A 20807-nucleotide genomic window follows, 5' to 3' on the forward strand; every position below is an offset into this window, starting at 1 on the left:
CATGCTATTCAACATCACAAATATGTAAGAAACTTCCCTTAGGTGAGACCATAAAATGAAATTAAACAGCCAGGTATTAAAACATCATAGTCTAAATACGCTAAATCTTGTCTCATGTTTTACATTAAGAAGCCTGCACAATGATTCAGCACAACTTAAAGCAGAGAGATCTGTGGGAACAGGCTGTTTCAGAAGTGTGTTATTTAAAGGTGCACAGTAAGAGCTCCAGGCTGAACTGAATGCATGCTTGCTGCTGTCCTCACCAAGTCCTGACTACCATGATCTCTGCACTTTACTGACTGCCTCTGAGAACCTGAAATGAAGCAGTAACTGTCCCATTTAAGGCTTAATGAACAACAGGTTAAAGAAGCTTACCGTCAAACCTGGGGGCCCTGGAGGGCCAACTGGACCTGGTATTCCCATGGAGCCAGGGGGGCCCTGTTGAGGAAGGGGAAGAGGCCATGAGAGGCACATTTTTTATGAAAAAAAACCCCAGTGAGAGCTTTAAGTTCAAATAACCCCAACAGCTGGCATCCCATACATAACAAATCAATGTTGCTGACCACTAACCTACCAATCTCTCCTTGGGGAAAGGCCTAAATGAGTGTACATCATGTTAGGAGAGTTCTGCACTTAACATCAATGCATCTCTTTGGCTCGGATAAGGGAATGCTTTTTGGTTTGTTTTGAACTACTTTTGCACTTTCTTTCTCTTCATGCACTGAGAGAGAACAACAAAACACTTTGTATTTGTGATTCCTCCCAGCCAGAAAGAGACAATAGGGAAGCACAGATCAGAGGAGCAGAAATGCTAACAGGCTCATTCTGGTCACAGAATGGCGTGGGGCTTGCCTCTCTGTCCCAGGAAATGGGGGCCTGGCTCCTGCCCAGCTCAGACTGATAGACTCATTTTCAGCTCCCCTTGTTCTTGCACTAAAGCAATGAATGGCTCAGTGGGGAAGCACAGGGTCTGGAGTCACTAGCTGTTTTCACAGAGCACTGCTGGGAGAGCACAAACACTGCTCAGGAGGTGCAACATGAGGAGAACAGCTGAGGCATTACCCTCTCCTTCCCACCATCCAAAACAGCAGCTACAGCCAGAAAGCCAGATGGGACCAATTCAGGGTAAAGAAGGGAACTCCAGAAATGATACAAAGAATGTCTAGGAAGGGGGAAGAGGCAGGAAAAGCAGAGAAGCAAATCAGAAACTGAGTACTGCTGTCTGCTAGATACCACCTTCCTGACCAGGGGACCTTTCTGGCTTCTGTGGGTCACCCTATTAAGAGCAATATGGAATCACACACTTTCCCTCAAGCCATAAATCAGAGGTACATTAAATGTGAGCTCTGCACCTCCAAGAATACATACGAATCCCCAAGCATCAAGTTGCTAATTTTCCTGTAATAAGAGTACTCTTCATGTTATCTTTTTGGCAGAACACAGCTTAATAACACTTTATGCGACTTACAGGTATCCCTGGAAGACCTGGAAATCCTGGGTCACCTTTCTGTCCTGGCAGCAAGGATGTAATTATTTCACCTGCTTCACCCTAGAAAAAATACAGTTGACTTTATTAACAATACATTTTACAATTCCTTACAACCATTTTGGCTCCAAAGGGCACACAGTGGCCCCTAAGACTCTAAGCTATGCTACACTCTAGCAGTAAACTTTCATATAAGCACTAGATTCTCCAAGAATAGTTCTGTTTAGGAAAGATGAAGACTCTAAACAGTTAAACTAACAACTATTAAAAGATTTAATTTGTACAAAGATAGTAGCATTGATTTAAATTCCAATAGATTAGGGGATTGAAACACCAATTCTTCACAAAAGAAACATTCCAGCTTCATGTGAAAGCAGTGGACAGGACACAACAGAAAAAAGGCTCATTCAGCTTTTCCCAATGTCCCAGTCCATGAGATTAGTGCTGAGTGTGCTGTTACAACAATTATGCTTTGTGGTCCATATTGAAGTAGTTTCTTATTGATTTCAGGGAATATCTTTGTTTTGAAAGTATATGTTCTGATGAGATTGTCCTTTAATATCTTGAAAACAACTGGGAAAAGGAGCTAAGAAAGATAATTCAGCTTTATAGTCCAAATTTTCCAGTACCAGTGTTATGCTGTCCTCCCAGAACACGTCTAACAGTGTAATTCTGTGGGTTAAGTTTCCTCCTAAATAGGAGGAAAAGCATCCAAAACTGATGCTTTGGCCCATGCTTGATTGGTCAAAGGTACAACAAAACTCAAAAAATAAAATGTTCAACATCAGATCAAGAGACTCTAAATTAGGAGAAAACGCCACCTATGTAACATGTAGAATACAAATAGATATTTTCAAAAGAACAAAAAGATGTTGTACTCTTCTTGTTACTGGGTATTTTAGGTCACTATTGTTTAATCTTTAGGAGTGTTTTGAGTGTGCACAGACAGAGTTACGGTGCATTTGGGTGTTAGTAGGCATTCTGTTAACTTGATGCCTCAACACTGACCCTTCACAGGCCCAAGGAAACAGCTTCAGGAAAACTCTGCTACTTCTTGAGCTACTGACCCAAACAAAGCCACTGCAGAATTTCCAGTTAGCTGCACTGGAGTGGCCTGGAAACACCAGGAATGTCCCTCCAGGTTCCAGTGGGTGCACACAGTCTTGCAGGAAACAAGGAGGTAACTCATGGCAGATGCCACTGCACACCCATGTCTGGTAAGTACGTGGATGTGAGAGTACAGCACACTCACCTTCATACCTGGCAGCCCAGGGGGTCCCTTTGTTTAAAAGAAACACAAAAAAAAATTAAGATCAATAGAAATAAATCAATGGTATGTTGCTTGCAAATCACTAATCAGATCTACACCATGAGGCAAACATTAAAGACAGAAACTTATAACAATATATGGAAAAGGGGAAAATAAAATTTTAATGAACTTCAGAATCAAATGGAGAAATTAGAGAACTTTCATAGAGAATGTTGAGCATTAGAAGGATTCTATTTTCCTTTCTTAGCAATTTGTTTCTAGGTTGCCTCCTATTATCCATCCTGTCTACTACATCTGTTTGTACTTTGGTTCTGACAGTCACTTGGCTGTATCCTTGTGCTTCATACATAAAACACCCTATCCTGTATCTTTTTGCTGACCTATTAATCACCAGTAATACTCTTCAGATATACAAGATCTTCTTCTCTGACACATATGCATGTATTTGTATTTTTCTGCAGGTGGTAAAGCATCTCAGCATGTGAGAATTCAAAGTGGTTTTTAAGCTTTACCACAGCATGCAGCAGAAAAACTCATTTTCATTGGACATTTAAAATGCTCTGATTAAATATTAAAAATAAAATTCTATCTATTAAAAGAAAAACAGCAAATACAGGCTGATATTTATCTTATTTTTCACAGTAGAAGTCTTTCAGTGGATTACAAGATTGGGAAATCTTGTACTTACAGGAGGCCCTTGTAAACCAGGAAAACCTGGACTGCCTGGGAATCCACGCTCTCCCTTAGGGATGAAGAAAATGATTAGCCAACACCAAACCAAAACATAACAAAAACAGATAAATTTTGATTCAAAAGTCTAGTTTGTTAGCTTATGACTCCAGAATAGAAAATTGTATTGGAATAAGATAGAATAATCACGTAGTTAATTCACACAACTGATGGAAACAAATTTCCACAGTCAGGTGTTTCTGCATACTTCCAGGCAAAGCACTACACTACAGAGATGGAAAACTCACAGAATGCTACAGAAAATCAACTCCTCCTCTGGGAAAATCCCAACATGAAGCTAAGTAGCACATCAGAATGAAATGTTTCCCTCCACCATAGACATTGAATCAGTATTTTCAATATAATATTAAAAATTAGTAATTAAAAAGTCTCTCTGTAAAGCAATGAGTTTTTCTTGGCAGCATGAGTCTACTACAAAGATGAGACACAGCAATCTGAGGTAATTATCAGACACCTCTCAGCTGCAACTTATACAAGTGAGGATTAGAACATGGAGTTTAACTACAATGGCTGCAGAGCAGACAGTGTGGTGTCTTGGTGTTGGCAATTTCTGGCAAAGCTTGACCATGACCCCTACTCTCAATGAATTATCTTGGAATTACCTTCACAACTCAGTGACAGCAAGTACTGTTGCACACAACAGTCTAAAATCATTGGGTACAGCCAGGAGAACAAGAACGTTTTACTATATTATTGTTGCATTAAGATTTTTTAAGGAATTCCACCTTTGTTCCATTGCACCCTGGGATACCCTGAGGTCCTGGTGGCCCATCTTGTCCTGGCAATCCCTTTAAAGTAGAAAAGGGAAAGAAGAGTTAAGAGTGTGCAGAATGCTTTTCTGGGCTTGAAAGACAAAAGGGAACAGATTTGTATCTACAGAGCCCATTGCTACTCACAGGAAGTCCTGGTGTTCCTGGAAAGCCGGGAAGCCCTGGCGGTCCCTAGAAGGAAATTAACCATGTGTTTGAAATAGTACAGTATGAATGGGTGTGCAAAAGGATTTACCAAGATGTCATTAAATATAATTTATTTGTGCAGATAGAAGTAAAGAGACAAACATCCAAATCACCTCTACAAAAAAAAAAAAAAGCCACGCTGACATGGCATTCAAAGTTCTTACCAATCTTTCAGAGAAATAGCCACAAAAACATAGAAAAGACAATGCAAAATTACTGAAGTAATAGATTATAGACACGAAGAGAAAATAAATAAACATTCGTGGTGTAAAAAATGGATGTAGCCCAATGAAGTCAGATGTATCAATTATTACCAGCAGACGTGTCTGACAGAAGAAGCAAAGGCACAAAATCTAAAGGACTTCCAGACAAGTCCACCTTTCCTGTATGGACCACAGACATACTGCCTCTACTTCAGAATACACTGAAACAAAGGTACTGGCACTTGCTTAGGTTCTGTATTGCAGAACAGATCAGATGAGCATTGGGGCTGCTCTCCCTGAACAGTTCATGAAATACAAACAATATGTAAGATAGTACTGTTCATGCAATCTTGTATTAATTATAAAAAGCAGTACAATCTCTTCTGGTGGGTAGATTACTCTTCAGATTTAAGTAAATTTTTTTCTTGTCAATCACCATTTCTGTTAGGACCCACACAAATGCCTGTCAGTCTTATCCACTATTCCATACCACCCTAACACTGCATCCATACTCACTCTGATTCCTTTGGGTCCAATAGGCCCTGGAAGACCATCATCACCCTAAAAGACAACAACAGAAACAAACAAGATCCCACATTCAAGCTGCAGTTTGTGTTTCTATCAAATTAATCAGTAAGCCTTAACTTTCTCCTACATGTTCACAGTAAGTGGGCTAAAAAAGTTATAGTAGTTGTCATTTCCTGAGTCAAAGGGCTCAAAATTATTTTAACTTAAAGTATTTGTTCCAGCTGACTAACCATGCCTTAGAGGAAAGTTTTCCTAAAGGCCACGGTGCTGCCAGGTCCCTGACACTGAGGGTCAGCCCTGCCATGGAGCATCCTCCAGCGGCCCCTTGTGGGCAGAGCAGGGCGGCCACGATTCAACACGGGTTGGACCGTACCAGTATTACCTTGCATCGTGATCATCACAGAATCACAATGCAGAACTTTGCATCGAAATCTTAAGAAAATGCGTTAAAGGAATAAAAGTGTAGCAAAGTTTCTAGTCCAAGACCTCTGGGCTGTTTCACTCTTGTTGTATCTAATTAACCTTCTCTTTCAGTGTAGACCTCCTCTATTTTTTTCTTATCACCTGCCTATTTTTTCCTTTGCTTCTTTTTTATGTACTTCTGTTAGATTTATACTGTGAGCATTTATAAAAGAAATGGCAGATCCTGGCTATCCTTATGTATGTTAAAGGTAAATATATTCAGAGAAATTTTACTGTTGAATTACACATGTGAGTGTAAGGATGCAATTCAGTAGTAAGTAGAAGTAAATGGAAGCCCTCCAGGGAAAGCCAGGAGCATTCCTCAGCTCTCTGCACATGGGTTCAATGAGGCCCTCATTTGCATCACCCCACCCAAACCCAGCCCAGGAATCCCATCCCAGGAATGCCACCAGGTGCAAACAACAGTTTACCTACATGGTGGGAGCTCCAGGGCAGCTGAGAGCAAAACTCTGCTCTTATCAGTGAGCTCAGCCAAGCCAGGATCTCCTTAGTGCAAGGACTAACAAAGCTGCATCACAGCACCTGCCAAACCTGTTCTCTGACCCTCGTGGACAGCACCTAGTGAAAGGCAGCACTGGCAAGAACCTGAGCAGGTGAAGAACTGCTTAGGAAACTCAGAGCAATCTTTTTCCACTGGCTAACTATCCAAACTAATCAACCAAAAAAACTGTTATATCCCAACAGCTGAAGATTTTACCTATTAAACCAATGATAATCAGGAGTTCTGGAATTGCTTAGATCAGCACTACAATTAAGCTAACACTGCCCAGTACCTTCATACCATTCAAGTGAATTGGGACTTACCTTTGAGCCTCTTGGACCAGGTGGTCCTTCTGGTCCTGGAAATCCAGGCAAACCTGGCTGTCCTTCCAAGCCTGGGAATCCTCTTTCACCCTACAAAAAGAATAGGTGGTGGTGGAGGTGAAATATGACATAAACAAAATATATTATAGAAAAATTTAGAACACATTATCTTTCTGCTTTTCTGTAGGAAGTTATCACACTGACAAACTAACAGTGACTAAACATCTCACCTGCTTAACTAAAGAAATTTCTGAACACAGACAGATTTACCTTTAATTACAGCACTCAAACTGATTTCATAGGTTTACAAGTTTCCATAGGGTGTTCTGCCCTGCAAACCCAATACAAGTACTTCTGAATGCTGTAGAGTTGGTCTGAAAAGTGGAGGAGTGTTAACAGGATCTGAAAGGGTTAGTGTGTCCCTGAAGGAGAGAAAATGAGGAATTCGGGAGTGCCAGATAAATAAAACATTGGGCAAAACCAGATTTTGAAGCAAGCTCTGGCATGAACCATGTTTGCACACTGAAAACAACACAACCAGCGTACAAGAGGCATGTCAGATGTGTGAGGGGCAAGCCAGGCTAGAGTGCCTCCTAATCTGAACCTGGTCACTCTTCATGCTTTTGTTACAGCAAGTAGCACCTACAAGTGGTTACTAGAACAGACTTTAGCAGAGGGTTGGCCTTGTGTGTCATCTGAGGCTGCAGAACTGTTGCCTAAAATGCAACTATGCCAAGGTCTCCACTCCAAACAGTCATGGAATGGGGAAGCCAAGGCCTTCAAAGAAAGAGAAACATCAAGTCAAACAGCTAAGAGGAACAGAGGAGGCAACAAGAGATGCTAGTGAACTGTAGTATTGAAACTGAAATGAGTATTTTCCAAGCCCCCTTTGAAAGTGAGCAGCAAAAAGGAGAGCCTTGCATGAGGAAACTGTTGCCAGGGCAACTCCAGTGGAGTTTGCCAGCAAATTACTCCCAAAAGCAAACAGACTATTTGAAGGACTATGACTGGGGGCAGCTGAGGGAGTACATCAGACACATCCTAAGGGAACTTACATCAAAGTTAAAATAATTACAGTGGAAATAGCTGCACTATAATCCCTATTTTTGATTTAAAAATTGGTTAAAGAAATGTGAGCAAATTTTGTGGGAAGAGAAACTATGCTGATCCAGTTCTCTTTGAGGCTTTTTTTTAAACTATCTTCTACTGAAACAGCCTATAGATGGTTCCACAAGTGACAATCATTTTCACATGTTGCTTCTGCCTCCAGATTTTTCCTACTGCCCACACGATACTGATTTTTATGAAGATTTGGATGCTACAAATTTGGCAGGAAAAAACTGCCTGCTCACTGCAGGAACATACTGAAACGGAAAAGAAACTTAACAAGTCAATACCAAAAAAGACATGACATTGTTGGGGATATAATGTGATTGAAGTCCCTGATTAGTGTGCAATGAATTTTCTTATAAATCCAAAAGCTCAGTAGCCAGTTCTGCTTACACAGAAGGAGCAGAGGTAGGTTTGATACCTCTTGTTTCAGACTGGAAGCTACTAAATTAAAACATATATAGCAAAGGTTTAGGTCAGCTCAGATCTCCTCTTCCAATCCTGAAAATACAAAATACAGGATTGTTTCCACAGCAAAATAAAGTTGTCCCAGCTTTAAACCATCATTTGCTTGAGGAATGGGCAATGAATCAGATTCTGATCTCAATTGCCCTCAAACAGCTACACCAATATGGCAAAAGCATCAGCTCACAAGCTTGAACATGACTGTGGCTTGGGGCACAGAAAGAAAAAAATATAGTTGGGAAACACCCTAAAATTATGCTTTGCTGCAGCAAGATATAGCCAATTAAACAGGGATACAGAAAAGTTTGGCAGAATTCCATGTACTCTAATAATAGGACACAAGCAGGGATAGGTGCAGTTTTAAAGCATGGACAAGTAATTAATATTCCTAGAATTTGTTCTCCAAAATCCCATATTTATAAATAAATATAAAGTATATACAGACAGATTGGGGAGAGAAACCAGAATAATTACTTACATTGATGAGAAATACTCATGGCAAAAAAAACCCAACAAACCAACAAACAAAAACAACCAAAACCCAAAAACTGGAGCAAAAAAAACCCCCCAAAACCAGAAAAGCAGTAGTTGAGGAGCCCATTTTAATGTCTAAACACATTCAAGAGCATGGCTGTAACATTTGATAAGAGTGGCACATACTTGCTCTTCCTGCCCTTGCTACAAAAATAGCAAACTTTAAAGAGTTCAAAACCACTAAACTATGGGTGGCTGCTTAAAACTAAATTAATGTACCAATGTCCACAGTAATATTAAGACACACAGCATGGAAGAGGTGATGCCACCGCCACCCATACTGTTCTCCACCTTTATAAGTAACAGGGAAGTAATGGCTGCCTCACACCACAATGCTAGCCAACAAATTCCTCCTCAACTCCAAGAGCACTAATTTAACACAGTTAAAAATGTAGTATTTAATCAAGACAAACAGAGAAATCCCCTCTGACAGGACTTGCATTCTTCAAAACATATCAATCCTAGTTCAGAGGTCACTGCAGAAAGAAGCAATATTGGATTTGGAAACTTAGATCAAATGTATAACTAAGTGATACATGGTGAGGGACCCAGCTAATCACCTTAGGACAGCCTTTGACTTCTTGTAGCAGTACAAGAATTTAGGAAGATTCAAACAATAATTCAAAACCTAAGCAAACCAAAGCAAAGAATTTAGAAGATAAAGCACTAAAGAATTTCAGTAACAGATCTGGGGGCTCCCCAAAGCTGAATTGCTGAATTCAGCAATGCATCAAATACTGAGGGCTTTGTAATTATAGGGCAACTAACAATGAGGTGTGCACATGTATGCTCCAACAAGTTCCACTAGCAAGACATCATACCTAGGAAACGTAGGCTTTGTTTTCATCCTTCCTTTACCTAGGTACATGATGGTCTGCAAGCTTCAGAGGGACTGTTTAAAAACCCTCTGACATGCTTCAGGATTATGCTGTGTTTACCTTGGCTGCAGTGGAAATGAATCACAATTCCCCAATTTCATATCCATTCTAAGGACAGATTGGATTAGATCCACATTAACCAGACAACAGCTACTTACTCAGTGAATTCACAAAAAAAAAGCTGTGACAAGTGCCAAAAAAAAAAGCCAACTTAGAATTACAGAAAGGTTCTCCAAAGTTGTACCTGCAATAACTGCACTGGGCACAGAAATCTGATCTTTAAGTGACTTTAAACTGAACCTGAAATAATTTGTGACTAGTTAGGATGCATTTGGTTTGGGCACCTGCATCTGAGATTCTCTAGGAACATTAACCAGGTTCATGTTTGGCTAACCAAATCTGACCTGGAAATCTTGCCATCAAGGGAATACCATTCTTCACTAGGTATGTAAATAGGGAATGTACTCAATGAAATAAAAGCAAGTAAATGCCAAGGAATGACCTCATCTGTCTGGAGCTATCTGGATGGCAGGTGTGGCATTGAGCATTACCTTGAATTTTGGACAGTTGCCTTGTTTAACCTGAGCCAATTGTAAAACACTGTACCAGCACATTATAGTGCCAGGACCAGTGTCTTGAATTACTTTTGTTCATTTAAGGTCACATTTGTTTATGCGAGTCAAAAACCACCCTTGAAATGTGTCAGAAATTCATCTGGAGCACTGAAACCCTCCTAGAACCTTGCTGAGATGGGGTAAGTAGTTTGATAAGACACGCTTCTCAAACTCTCTTATCAGTTCACATCTTTAAGACAGCTCCATTGTATCTCAAGCAAACTGTTTACAAGACTGAGTAGAAGCATTTTGAGCAGCCTCTGCCCCTTGCAGTGATCACATCCCATTCATTCCCTGTGACAACAGCAGCTACAAGGGAACTATTTAAACACAATTTACTCCCAACCAGGCTCCCCAACACTGGAGAAAGAACCAAGTACTTGCTGGGTTCACAGTACTGAGCTGGTTATCTACAGTGTATTGTACCTAAAAGAAATGCTGGGCACCTGATCTTTCTTCAAAGAAAAAACTTGTAAAACAATAAGAAATAATGTTGACAAACTTGAAGTATTGTACAGATATACTGAGAACAGGCAGTGAGACTGGAAGTCAAAGCTGCAAGGAAGAAGGAAAGCTCCAATATGTCAACATGCATCTCTTGGCCTGAGGATGCCATCTGCCTTCTGGGCAGACCAAAACAGCTTGCTGCACCTGAATGCGGCACACAGAGATGCTTTTTGCAGTGGGGATGGTTTTTACTCTGCTTGATCCAAGAATACATGTTTGGCCTTTAACTAGCTGCTTATTTGGGTGGCAGCTAACTGTGTTGGGAAAGCTCTATCTGAATTTTGTCACTGCCATGGTGCAGTTCATATCTAGACAGTGACAGCAATCGTCATCTTTGCATACAGCTGCACAAATTAAGAGGTGAAAAGCAGTACAAGTTCAGAACACACTAGTGAGCATCAACTACTTATGAACTGACAGTGCAAGAAAAGAGAGAAAACAACCCACACTCACTCATTTCACAATCCCACTGAAGCATTACTAGAACAGCCATTATGCTACATTCCACACCTTAGCCTGTCAACACTAGCTAGTTCGTATAGGCAGGCTAAATAGGAATTCTTTCTATTGTACTAGAATTTGTCTCTTCTGGTTTTTGGTTTTTTTTCCAAATAGTCAGATAGATGGAAAAAATCTGTGCATTAATTCCCCATTCTTGAGAAAATGATATGAAAATCTTACACTGTGAGATGGACCAAATCAGTCTGACTCAATACCTGACTGTTAACACAGCTCTGCTCTTTGGTGCATGCCCACACTAACATGAAAGAAAAGAGATATGAGCAAGAAGCAAAGAACTATCATCCATAAGCTTCAGTTATCTGAAGCTGGCATATGGCTCAGTGGTTTGTGCACTGATCTGACAGTTAAAAAAAATAAAAAGAAGAATATTTACCTTTTCACCTTTTACTCCACTGCAATCACATTTGGATAAAGATGTGCATCCATGGCAAGCCTTGAAAACATAAGGGGAAAAATTGTTTTTAGTTGGCATAAGACTGAATGAAATATTTAATATTATTACAGAAAATTAAAAAATAAACCTATGAAGTTTATCCTCTAGCTATTCTACAAGTGTTCAAAGCATACACAGTTAACTGAAAGTTCAATCACCTTTAATAATACCTATGTTTGTTTGTAAGTATTTTACAGTTCATTTGAGACTTCCAAATGTATGCTTAAGCAGTACAATGCAACACGTATAGCCAAAAGCACCAGCACTTTATAAAACAGGCTCTTCAGCACATGTCCAGCTGAGGAGTTATGCTTCCCACCAGTAGATGGCAGGTTCTGCACAAGAGTTTAAACCAAGCCTGAAGGTTATGAGCACGTCTGAGATAGTTATTAGACAAATACTTACTATGCGATTAATTCTTCCCCCCATAGCTCAGTTATTGAGAAAAAAACATTTAAAAACCTCTAGATTTCATGTAGCTGCATTCCCACACCAGAGCAAAGCTTGCCAAACCAGCTACAACAGTCTAGCATAAAGTGACAGGTGGATTTCAAGGGATTCAAAGGAGAGGGATATACAAGTTTGGTACACAGAGTAGATCCAAGTTAAATAACCCTCCCATACCACATTTGCTTAGATTGTATTCTTCCACCCCCATTTTAACATGGGATATTAGAGCCCTGTGTTGATTTCAGATTAACAAATGTGTTTACACAAGTGACATTTCTAGAATGAATCCTTTTTTTGGTAGAATATTTCTACATAATACCTGTTTCAGATTTCTTCATAGTTAAAAACTATGAGCCATATTAGAAGATACACTAGCTGAAACACTTCAGGGGTCAACTTATTCTGAGAACAGGTGCAGGATTGTATTAAAAACAGAGCTTATGCTTTTAAAGTCTGAAAAACTGAGCATTTGGGGTCCTCCCCTTCAGTAATTGACAGAGAACATTATGTAAAAAGTTTCAATCAAGAAAGAAACCAGTCAGTGTGTCAGATCTGAAATACACCCACACCTGAATTCTAGCCTTCATTACCACAGAAGCATTTAGAGACATGACCCATCCCCTACCTGGCATTAGGAATGTCCTGGCTCTTAGCCTAAACATACTACGAAGCATCAGATTGAAAATACAGAAGTAACTTAATTCACTTGGAACTACAAAATCCCAGAATCAATTAAAGCATCTTGTACAAAAAGGCAGAGCTTTAAGGCCAGCAGTGGTGTTACACTCCAGACATGACCAGGGTGTCTCTCCTGATCTTCCACGTGGCTTTTGTCACCAGCTTCTTGATGTTATGTACATGAAAACTCAAAATTCTCCATTAACAGGGATTATTGAGCCATTTCCTAGCCCAGCTTTCAAAGATCAGGCTGGACAAGCAATGTGGTCTGACCTCATGGCTGTCCCTGTCCTTCTGATGCCCCCTCCAATCCCAGTTATCCTATGAATTTGGTATCTGATCTCTTTCACTTTTAAAAATGAGTTTTAAAAAAGCAAGTTCCTTGTGAACCAGTTTTAGGATTAATCTCTCTAACAAAGCTTTGTTTAAAAGAGATTAACTTTAGTTACATTCAGTATTCCCTTCCCTCACAGTACAAACCTTGCTCACTGTCCTGCAGCACTGATTCTGTGTTACAAGGATGGAACAGTGAGAGCAACATGGAAAACCTCTGCTGCCTCCAAGAGGTGGGGGAAAATAATAAACTTACCCAAACCAAAAAGTGTCACAGAACACACAGGTTAAAATAGCACATACAGAAAAAGCATGATCAAGATCCTGCACAAAGAGAAGGATTTATTCAGCCTATGGAACAGAAAAGACTCATTTAGTCTTCCTTACAGCTTCCACAAAATGTTTCTAATAGGAATTTTTTCAGTTTTCAGGTACAAGGAACTATTGGGGTGAAAAGGGAGAAAGGGAAGTCGGGAGAGAAAGATGGTGTGAGATTACCTGGCCCCTTCACAATACAAGTTAGAGGTGCACAATGTTGTGAAGGTGAATTTTCAGACAATTAAGCTCAGGAATCTCTGCCCTTGTTAGTGTATGCAGAAAGCTGCTTTGTCAGTGCTTACACATCTTTAACGGTGATTCAACATCAAGACCACATGAAATAGATCTGATTAATAAAACAAATGAAATAATTTGGTATGGAAGGAATCACTCAAGGCAGAGCAACTTAGGCAGTGTGCACAGGTCCTTGTTCAGTTGCACATTGAATAACTACAGTAGTGGAGATCCCACGGCCTCTTCCTTATGTTGAAACTTGTATCCATTCAAAGTTTCATATATAAAGTTTCTAAAAAATGTCCTTCTCCCCCTTATCTTGCTTGCACCAAAGTGCTTTGATTTAATCAATCTAGGGGTTCTTTTCAAACCTGTGACTATCTTACAAAGCAATTGATATATATTCAGACTGGATTTCTTATGTTCTGAGTAACTTAACCTACAATATTAGCCTGTCTGGGAGAGTCAGGAGTACTCACTGAATGCTTTTTGACAAGTGGTTTTGGATATCCAGTTCAGATGCATTACTTGCAGGAAGGAAACATGGTCTTCCTCAGACAGCAGTGAAGGGAAACTAAAGGTCTGTAACCAGAAAACTCTTCAAATACCTACTGTAATCAAATGGTAGTAAGTTTTTGGCGTAAATCCTGGGAAGATCTATTCACCCACAAGCTTATCAAGAAGCACTCCCCCAGCAGAGTCACTTATCTGCCTGTACAAAAGCTGCATTTGGCAGACTGTGCTTCTCATTTGCATTAACTTATATCTGCACCAAATTAAGGTATTCTTAATTAAACAGTCTGAATAAAAAAAAAAGCCCTCAGAATCTATATTATCTCAAGATCAATTCATGCCACTTAGAGGTCTTACTGTTGTATAGCTTAAAAAAAATCCAAAGTAAAACATGATGGCAGAGAAAAAAAAAGCTTAATCACCTACTCTGAGTGAAAGCTTTCTTCTTGTTTAGACTTTTCAGTAATCTCAAGGCCATTTTTTTTTAACTTGGCAAAGCAGGCACAAAAACGGCACTACAGGAGATTGCATACTGCATAACAAGTTAGTACAAGTTTGAAAACCACTCAGCAGCCACAGGCTAGAGATTTTTGATGTCATAGAATCAGTTGTGTATCTCACATGAATGCCAAGGAAATCCAGGCTTCACACTATGCATAGGAATACTTGGAATTTCTCCTGCACATGAACAGTAAGTTATCTACACTTCAATCACAGAAAGAAAATGGATGCAATGACATTCCAAATGCAGAAAAATTTACATTAAGAGCAAGATTTAGATGGTTACCATCAGTACTTTACCCTAAGAAACTAGTTAACCATGACTAGTTCTGAAAATTGACCTTCTTGGTTTCCAGATATGGAAAACTGAATGACTCCAATCCTCAGGGGAACTCCAAGTTACACTTGGCACATGAGGCAGTTGGAAAACCAAGCAAGACTCTTGCCTTGTATTATTACCTGGCAGCCAGAAGCCTTCAGTAGTTCAGTTCTTGGCTCTGGCCAGTAGGACACGTTGTCTTAGGTGACAGAAGATAATAAAAAATACTTGATGTAATAGCAAGTTGTATCTTGAGCACAAGGTCACAATCTCCCTATCAATCAAAATCTTTTTGTTTTCAACTACACCAACATGAATAAGGAATCAAAGCAGCTTTTAAGAACTCATGACAAACTGCTTGGATTTGCTCCTTACTGTGCTCCTGTTGCCTCCCTGCTCACATACCTGCAGAGATGAAGGCACTATCACTGCTTATTTCCTATGCTGTGACACAACCAAAGGCTCTAATTAATCTATTCAAGTTTAGCTAATCCTTTCACTGGATTTTCCTGACAGCTTCCACCCATTGAATCTGTGTGTGGAGAACAAGTTCTTTTCATTAGTATATAAAAGGAGGGATGGTATTGGTTTACTGGTCAAAGGATAATTCTTCCACAACAAGCTTGGTCTTTTGTGTCTTACATGGACTGAGGAAAATGCTGTATGCCACCAACAGAATGCAGTTTTGTTTGTTTGTTGTTTTTCAGTTTGAAGAAAAAAAGTACACATTCCCAACTCCTGGTTTGTTACAAGTCAGCTCAGTGAAATGAATAGCCTAAGTCATCCTCAAAATGTGTTGTGGTGAAAAGCCTGCCTTATGCATTGGGCACATTCCACTCCTTTCTCATCAGGCCCAAAGACCTCGGTTACGAGGCAATTTCAGCATATTCCATTCCCACCCCACCTCCCAGCTGCCACTCACAACAGTGTTGGACAAAATGTTTGTAAAAACTCCCAGGAAGATGAATGCTGCTGCTGAGAGAACAGTAACTTGGGACTTCGCAAAACTGAAGTGAAAAAGAAGTGATTTACCACTACATATCCACAGCTGCAGGGAAACCTAACAGCTAATAGTGTGCACATAGGGAGGGCTTAAGGGAGCACCCAAACCCCTACACTAGAGCACTTAATAATGTATTAGCATTAAAGCATACTGGAGTTTAAGAGTAATTTAACACTCTTTCCACAAACAAGATTAAAGAGGGAAGCCAATCATTTCCAAACCTTGACACTTACAAATTACTAATCAGGAGAAGGTGAGGCTTCTTACAGAAGCACAGTAGGTAACTCAGAGTTCTGACATGACCCAAGTTGTTTCCAAATAATTTCTCAAATCAGGTATCAGACAACTGGATAAGAAAAGAGAAATAGCTCAAACAATTTATGTATTCTAACATCCTCCTTATGTATAATTTTATCACAAATGGAGAATTTCCTGTTTGACAAGTCCTCCCTTTTCTAGAGGAGCAAAGTGACATTACTCAATGCAGCCATGCAGTTTGTACTGACAGACTGCATGCTTTTCTTGAAAGCTCCATTCTGATAGCAGCAGGAGGTCAGAAAAGAATCAAAAACCTGATTGTGGACAGCTGCTGATTTTAAATGCTGGTGTCACCTGTAATGCATTAAGACCTCCCCAGAGACTTAAATGATGAAGCTTCAGTGAGGTTTAACTTGCCCACACTAACTTCATAAACAGATGTTGTCCTGAAGGGAACCAGACAGTTATTTGACACAACAGTGTCAGCTGCCTCATCAGGTAAGGATTGTTCCCTCTAGTTGGAAAAAGATGCACAGAAATCATTGAATTAAATTCTGTCCAAATAAAGATGGCCAGAATTTTAAAACCAATTGAAAACTGCAACAGACACTGATGACAGGAACTTGACTGAACTGTAGAACAATGTAAGTGTTCTACAGCATCTAAATTAACTCAAATACACACAACTCTACTGCTGAGAAGCAGTTTAAGTCTTTTAAGTCTTTTGTAGATCATGAAAGCTCACTGTGGAAACTGCAGATTTTCAAGCTGCTCTTCTTCATGATTTAGGGGTGGCAGAAGAGAATTTTCACAGTAGGGGCTGCAATTACTTCTTAGACATCTGTGAAAGATACTTCTAGAATAAAGCTGATACACAGTGAACAAATGCTTAATGCTACTAACATCACCATCTGCATTAAAATACAACAGCTTACCAGTTGTCAGCATAAGTTCAGCTTCAGGAAAAAAAGGAGCATAAATACTGAATAATTCTATCAATTACAAAGACTCACTGCTGTTAAAAATTCACTCTGATCAAAATCAGCAAATTCAACATATAGCAAAGCATCGGTTACAAATGCTTTTGCTCTAGGAGGATGGCTTAAATAATCTTCCTGCTGTAACCACACAAAAAATTATTCATACCTTTATTTATAATGCCAATATGTTCAGCCTTTCAGTTCCAAACAAAGATTTATTTTGGTGGTGGTCCTGAAGAGTATCTTCATATTCATTAGCTTGTGTAACAAAACACCTGTGCAGTTTTCTAGCTAAGGATTTACTACTCATCCAAGTCAAAGATTTCACCATTTATCTTCAGCAAGTAGATTTTCCCTTCACTTGCCTGGACAGAAATATAACCAACAAAAAAAAGGTTTTGTGGGGATTTGACAAGCAGAGATAAAGCAGCTCTTGTGAGTTCTAATTATGATTTCACTTCCATGCTCTTTAGGCTTAAGCAGGAGTACAAATTTACAGATAATTTATTACTCATATATCTGTGTGAAGTCAGCTATGGCAGCAAAGCCATCACAGGTCTCGAATCCAATGGCAATCCTTTTCTCACTGAAGTGGTGTATTTATGAGCAGTAATATTGCTAAAGCAGAATCTGAATTAGAAGCCTTTTACATGGCCCTTCTAGGGAATTGTTTCCCTCAATCTACCCAAAGATGTGAAAAGAATAAATATTGTCTAAAATCTGAAAGTCAAAATAGGTTTGCAAAAGCTCTTGGCCATTTTTTTTTAACTAAGGGAACTCCTGGCATGCAATTTCATCTGTTGCACCTCGAGGCACTATCTTTCTTTGAAACCTGTACAATATAAGACCTGTTCAGACTGGCAGATGAAACTTTTAGTTGTAGCAGCTACAGTGGATGAGCTACAGTGAATGAGAACTCAAAGTCAGGTTAAAAATCATTCTCAAGCATCTGATGGATAAACAACCCTTCTTTTTCCTCTGAAGGGGTAGCACTATGTGCTTATTTAGATACATGAATAGCTACTAACAATAACAACATGGAACAACTGTAAGAGATCTGCTAAGTCTAGCTATCACATCCCAAATAATGGTCTGATTAAATGGAAAGTTTAAGAATTAAAAAATTCTCTTAGAATATAGTTACTACAAATTGGGTGGAATTAAAGGTGTACTTAGAAAAACCCTAAAATTATCAGCAAGAAAAGCTTGGCATAACTATCTTCAGAATATGCAAAAATCAAACCAAATTTGTCTGTGTTAAAATTATAAGAAATGGACAGGAGCTCTTACCTAAAGAGGATTGAACTTTTCTGCCTGTATCTTGTACTAAAATAATATGGAATTTATTGCTTTAAACAGAACTAATTATGGTTCTTTAACATATAGTTTTTCATAAAGAGTATCTTTCACAGAAGCTTCTAGATAAAATAATGGCAACTCTTGCAGCAACAGATCTTCCCACAGACCAGTCTAACTACAGGCAACTTTTGGAGTCAAGGATTCTTTACTGAATGAACACCCCAACACTTGAACAACTTTAATTAATCCCCAAACTGCAACTATTCACCCATTCAGAATGGGAGGTATCACAACCTGACAAGTTCTCAGTATCTGACTCCTGAACCAAAACAGAGGACAGAAAGTAGAAGCGTCCAGCTGGGTATGTAACTCTCCCAAAATCCCAAACTTTACTCCCCTTCTCAATACTTGGTTATAAGAGGGCTAAGGCTGACAACTCTTCAGGACATGAAGAAACATCAGGCAGAAACTTTAAGTACAGAGTTGAAGGAACAGTTAGCCCTCACAACTCAGAGTAGTTCACTCCTACTTTCTACACAGCCTTCCATATTCAAAAATGGTTGTTGCCCTCTGCTCTAAGGGGCACTGCCAGCCTTGCACTCAAGTGCAGGTGAGGAAAAGGACAGGGACAGTTCTCACCACTTCTGAAAACCATAAGGTTTCTGCAGTCTATCAGTCTTACAATACTGACAACACTATACACTACACAGCACCCCTGAGAATGGGCTTCAGTGCAGTGTATTTTAGTGGGTGAGACACACAAAGTAAAATAATCAGATCAAGTTCTGCTGCCCTTCTTGCAGGCAGTTCAAAGCTACAGTTCAAGAGACCTGAGAAGCAAGTACTTCTGGCCTAATGAACACAGATTTCCAATCAGCTCTACATCAGGCTGTATGAATTGGTAAAAGTTTCCTTTAACAGCAACTCAGAAGCACTATCTTTATGCTGCCATCCAGAGGCAGCATCTTACAAAGCATCTAAGTTTAGATTTGGCAAGTACACCTCCTGGTAAACAGTGCAAGCTAAGAGCACTAAACCAGAATGTAAACTACCAGGTGGCCTTCTCAACCCACTCCATCTCCACATTAATGAACTGACAGATGCCAAACACCACATTCATTTCCTTCAGCAAGCACTGCAGCTGCATGAACCTCTAAATACACGGCATATCTAGAGAAACATCCTGAACAAAGTAACTCTGGTTGGCTTTGCAGTTTGAGAATGCATAAATTTCATACGACCTCTGTAGGCAGTCTAAACCTCCCTACAGCTCATTTCAGTTCTAAATGCTGAACTCTGAATGCAAGCCATCTTCTAACTTTTATACAGACCGTAAGTGAACCCTAAACAAGTACCTAGCAAATTACAGGAATGGTTAGTTTTAAGCATGCCTCCATCTTTACCTGCACAGCTACACATCTCTGCAACTCACACCATCCCTGAGACACCCACCTGGCAGTCAGTCAGTGGCAGCATACACTAAACCACTTGACTTTTCAGGAAGTCTCAGTTTTACTTTTATTTTACACACAAGTCTCTAATCACCAGCCTCTGGGGGCTTCCTGATTTTTTCCAGCTGCAAATAAGAAGTGCCATATGGTACTCATTACAGGTTAAGATTTAGTAGTCATTTAGGGCCTTTCCCTTGTGACAGGTGTTAGATGTTGCCACTTTCTATAACCATGTCCAAATGTAACACAAACCTAGACCCAATCGTCAGTCAGGCTTCGAAGCCTCAGATATGCCTGCAAGCCAAGTATTACACACTCATAGCACCAGTCCTTCTGGCATTGTTTTTACTCCTTTCCCAGTTAAAGAAATGGAATAAAAAGACACAGATATTCCCTGGAAAATGTCCTGTTTCTCACCCTCATCCATATAACATGCAATAGAAGAAGCTTCAATTCCAGAGTCCTGTTAATAGAGGTCAGACATCTGTCACTGACAACTGCACTTTCAAGTGTCAAGAGCATGAAGCAGACCACACAAGAACAGAAACCCACTGCTTCCTTGGAGAAAGGAGAGGCAAAATTGAATAGCATTTCAAATTAATCCAACTCCATTCTGGTCTATTTTGAAACTACTGAGAGCACTAAATTAATACCAAAGATTAAGCAAATACACATGCTAAAAAGAATAGAGGCTGTGCAGAGTGATATTGCACTGAGATGTTATCTGAAGAAGTCCACACCCTCTTAACTGCCAGAACAAGACCTAACTCACTTATGGCTTGGTGGGTGTCTGGGGGATTTTTTTTTTTATTTGTGGTGGAGGCGATTATCAGCTCTATTCTCCTTCAGTTCTTGGACCAAGTATCATAGCTTCAAGGTTCTTCTAGTCTGAGCTGTATTATCGTTTGTTTATGCCCGTGGCAGCAG

At 39.7% G+C, this 20807-nt stretch overlaps 1 protein-coding gene across 1 annotated transcript in view; it reads right to left on the reverse strand.

Annotated features, from left to right (window-relative positions):
• The window catches only part of COL4A5 (collagen type IV alpha 5 chain), a 78656-nt gene that overhangs the window by 46527 nt on the left and 11322 nt on the right, over window positions 1–20807 (reverse strand). The window contains exons 2-10 of the mRNA XM_074551534.1: window positions 11484–11543; window positions 6481–6570; window positions 5182–5226; window positions 4403–4447; window positions 4232–4294; window positions 3445–3498; window positions 2739–2765; window positions 1469–1549; window positions 376–438 (exon numbers count right to left, since the gene is read on the reverse strand). Coding sequence (XP_074407635.1) covers window positions 376–438; window positions 1469–1549; window positions 2739–2765; window positions 3445–3498; window positions 4232–4294; window positions 4403–4447; window positions 5182–5226; window positions 6481–6570; window positions 11484–11543 — 528 coding nt within the window. The remainder of the gene's footprint in view (window positions 1–375; window positions 439–1468; window positions 1550–2738; window positions 2766–3444; window positions 3499–4231; window positions 4295–4402; window positions 4448–5181; window positions 5227–6480; window positions 6571–11483; window positions 11544–20807) is intronic.

The sequence above is a fragment of the Zonotrichia albicollis genome, chromosome 14 (genome assembly GCF_047830755.1).
Source record: "Zonotrichia albicollis isolate bZonAlb1 chromosome 14, bZonAlb1.hap1, whole genome shotgun sequence".
Classification (NCBI taxonomy): domain Eukaryota; kingdom Metazoa; phylum Chordata; class Aves; order Passeriformes; family Passerellidae; genus Zonotrichia; species Zonotrichia albicollis.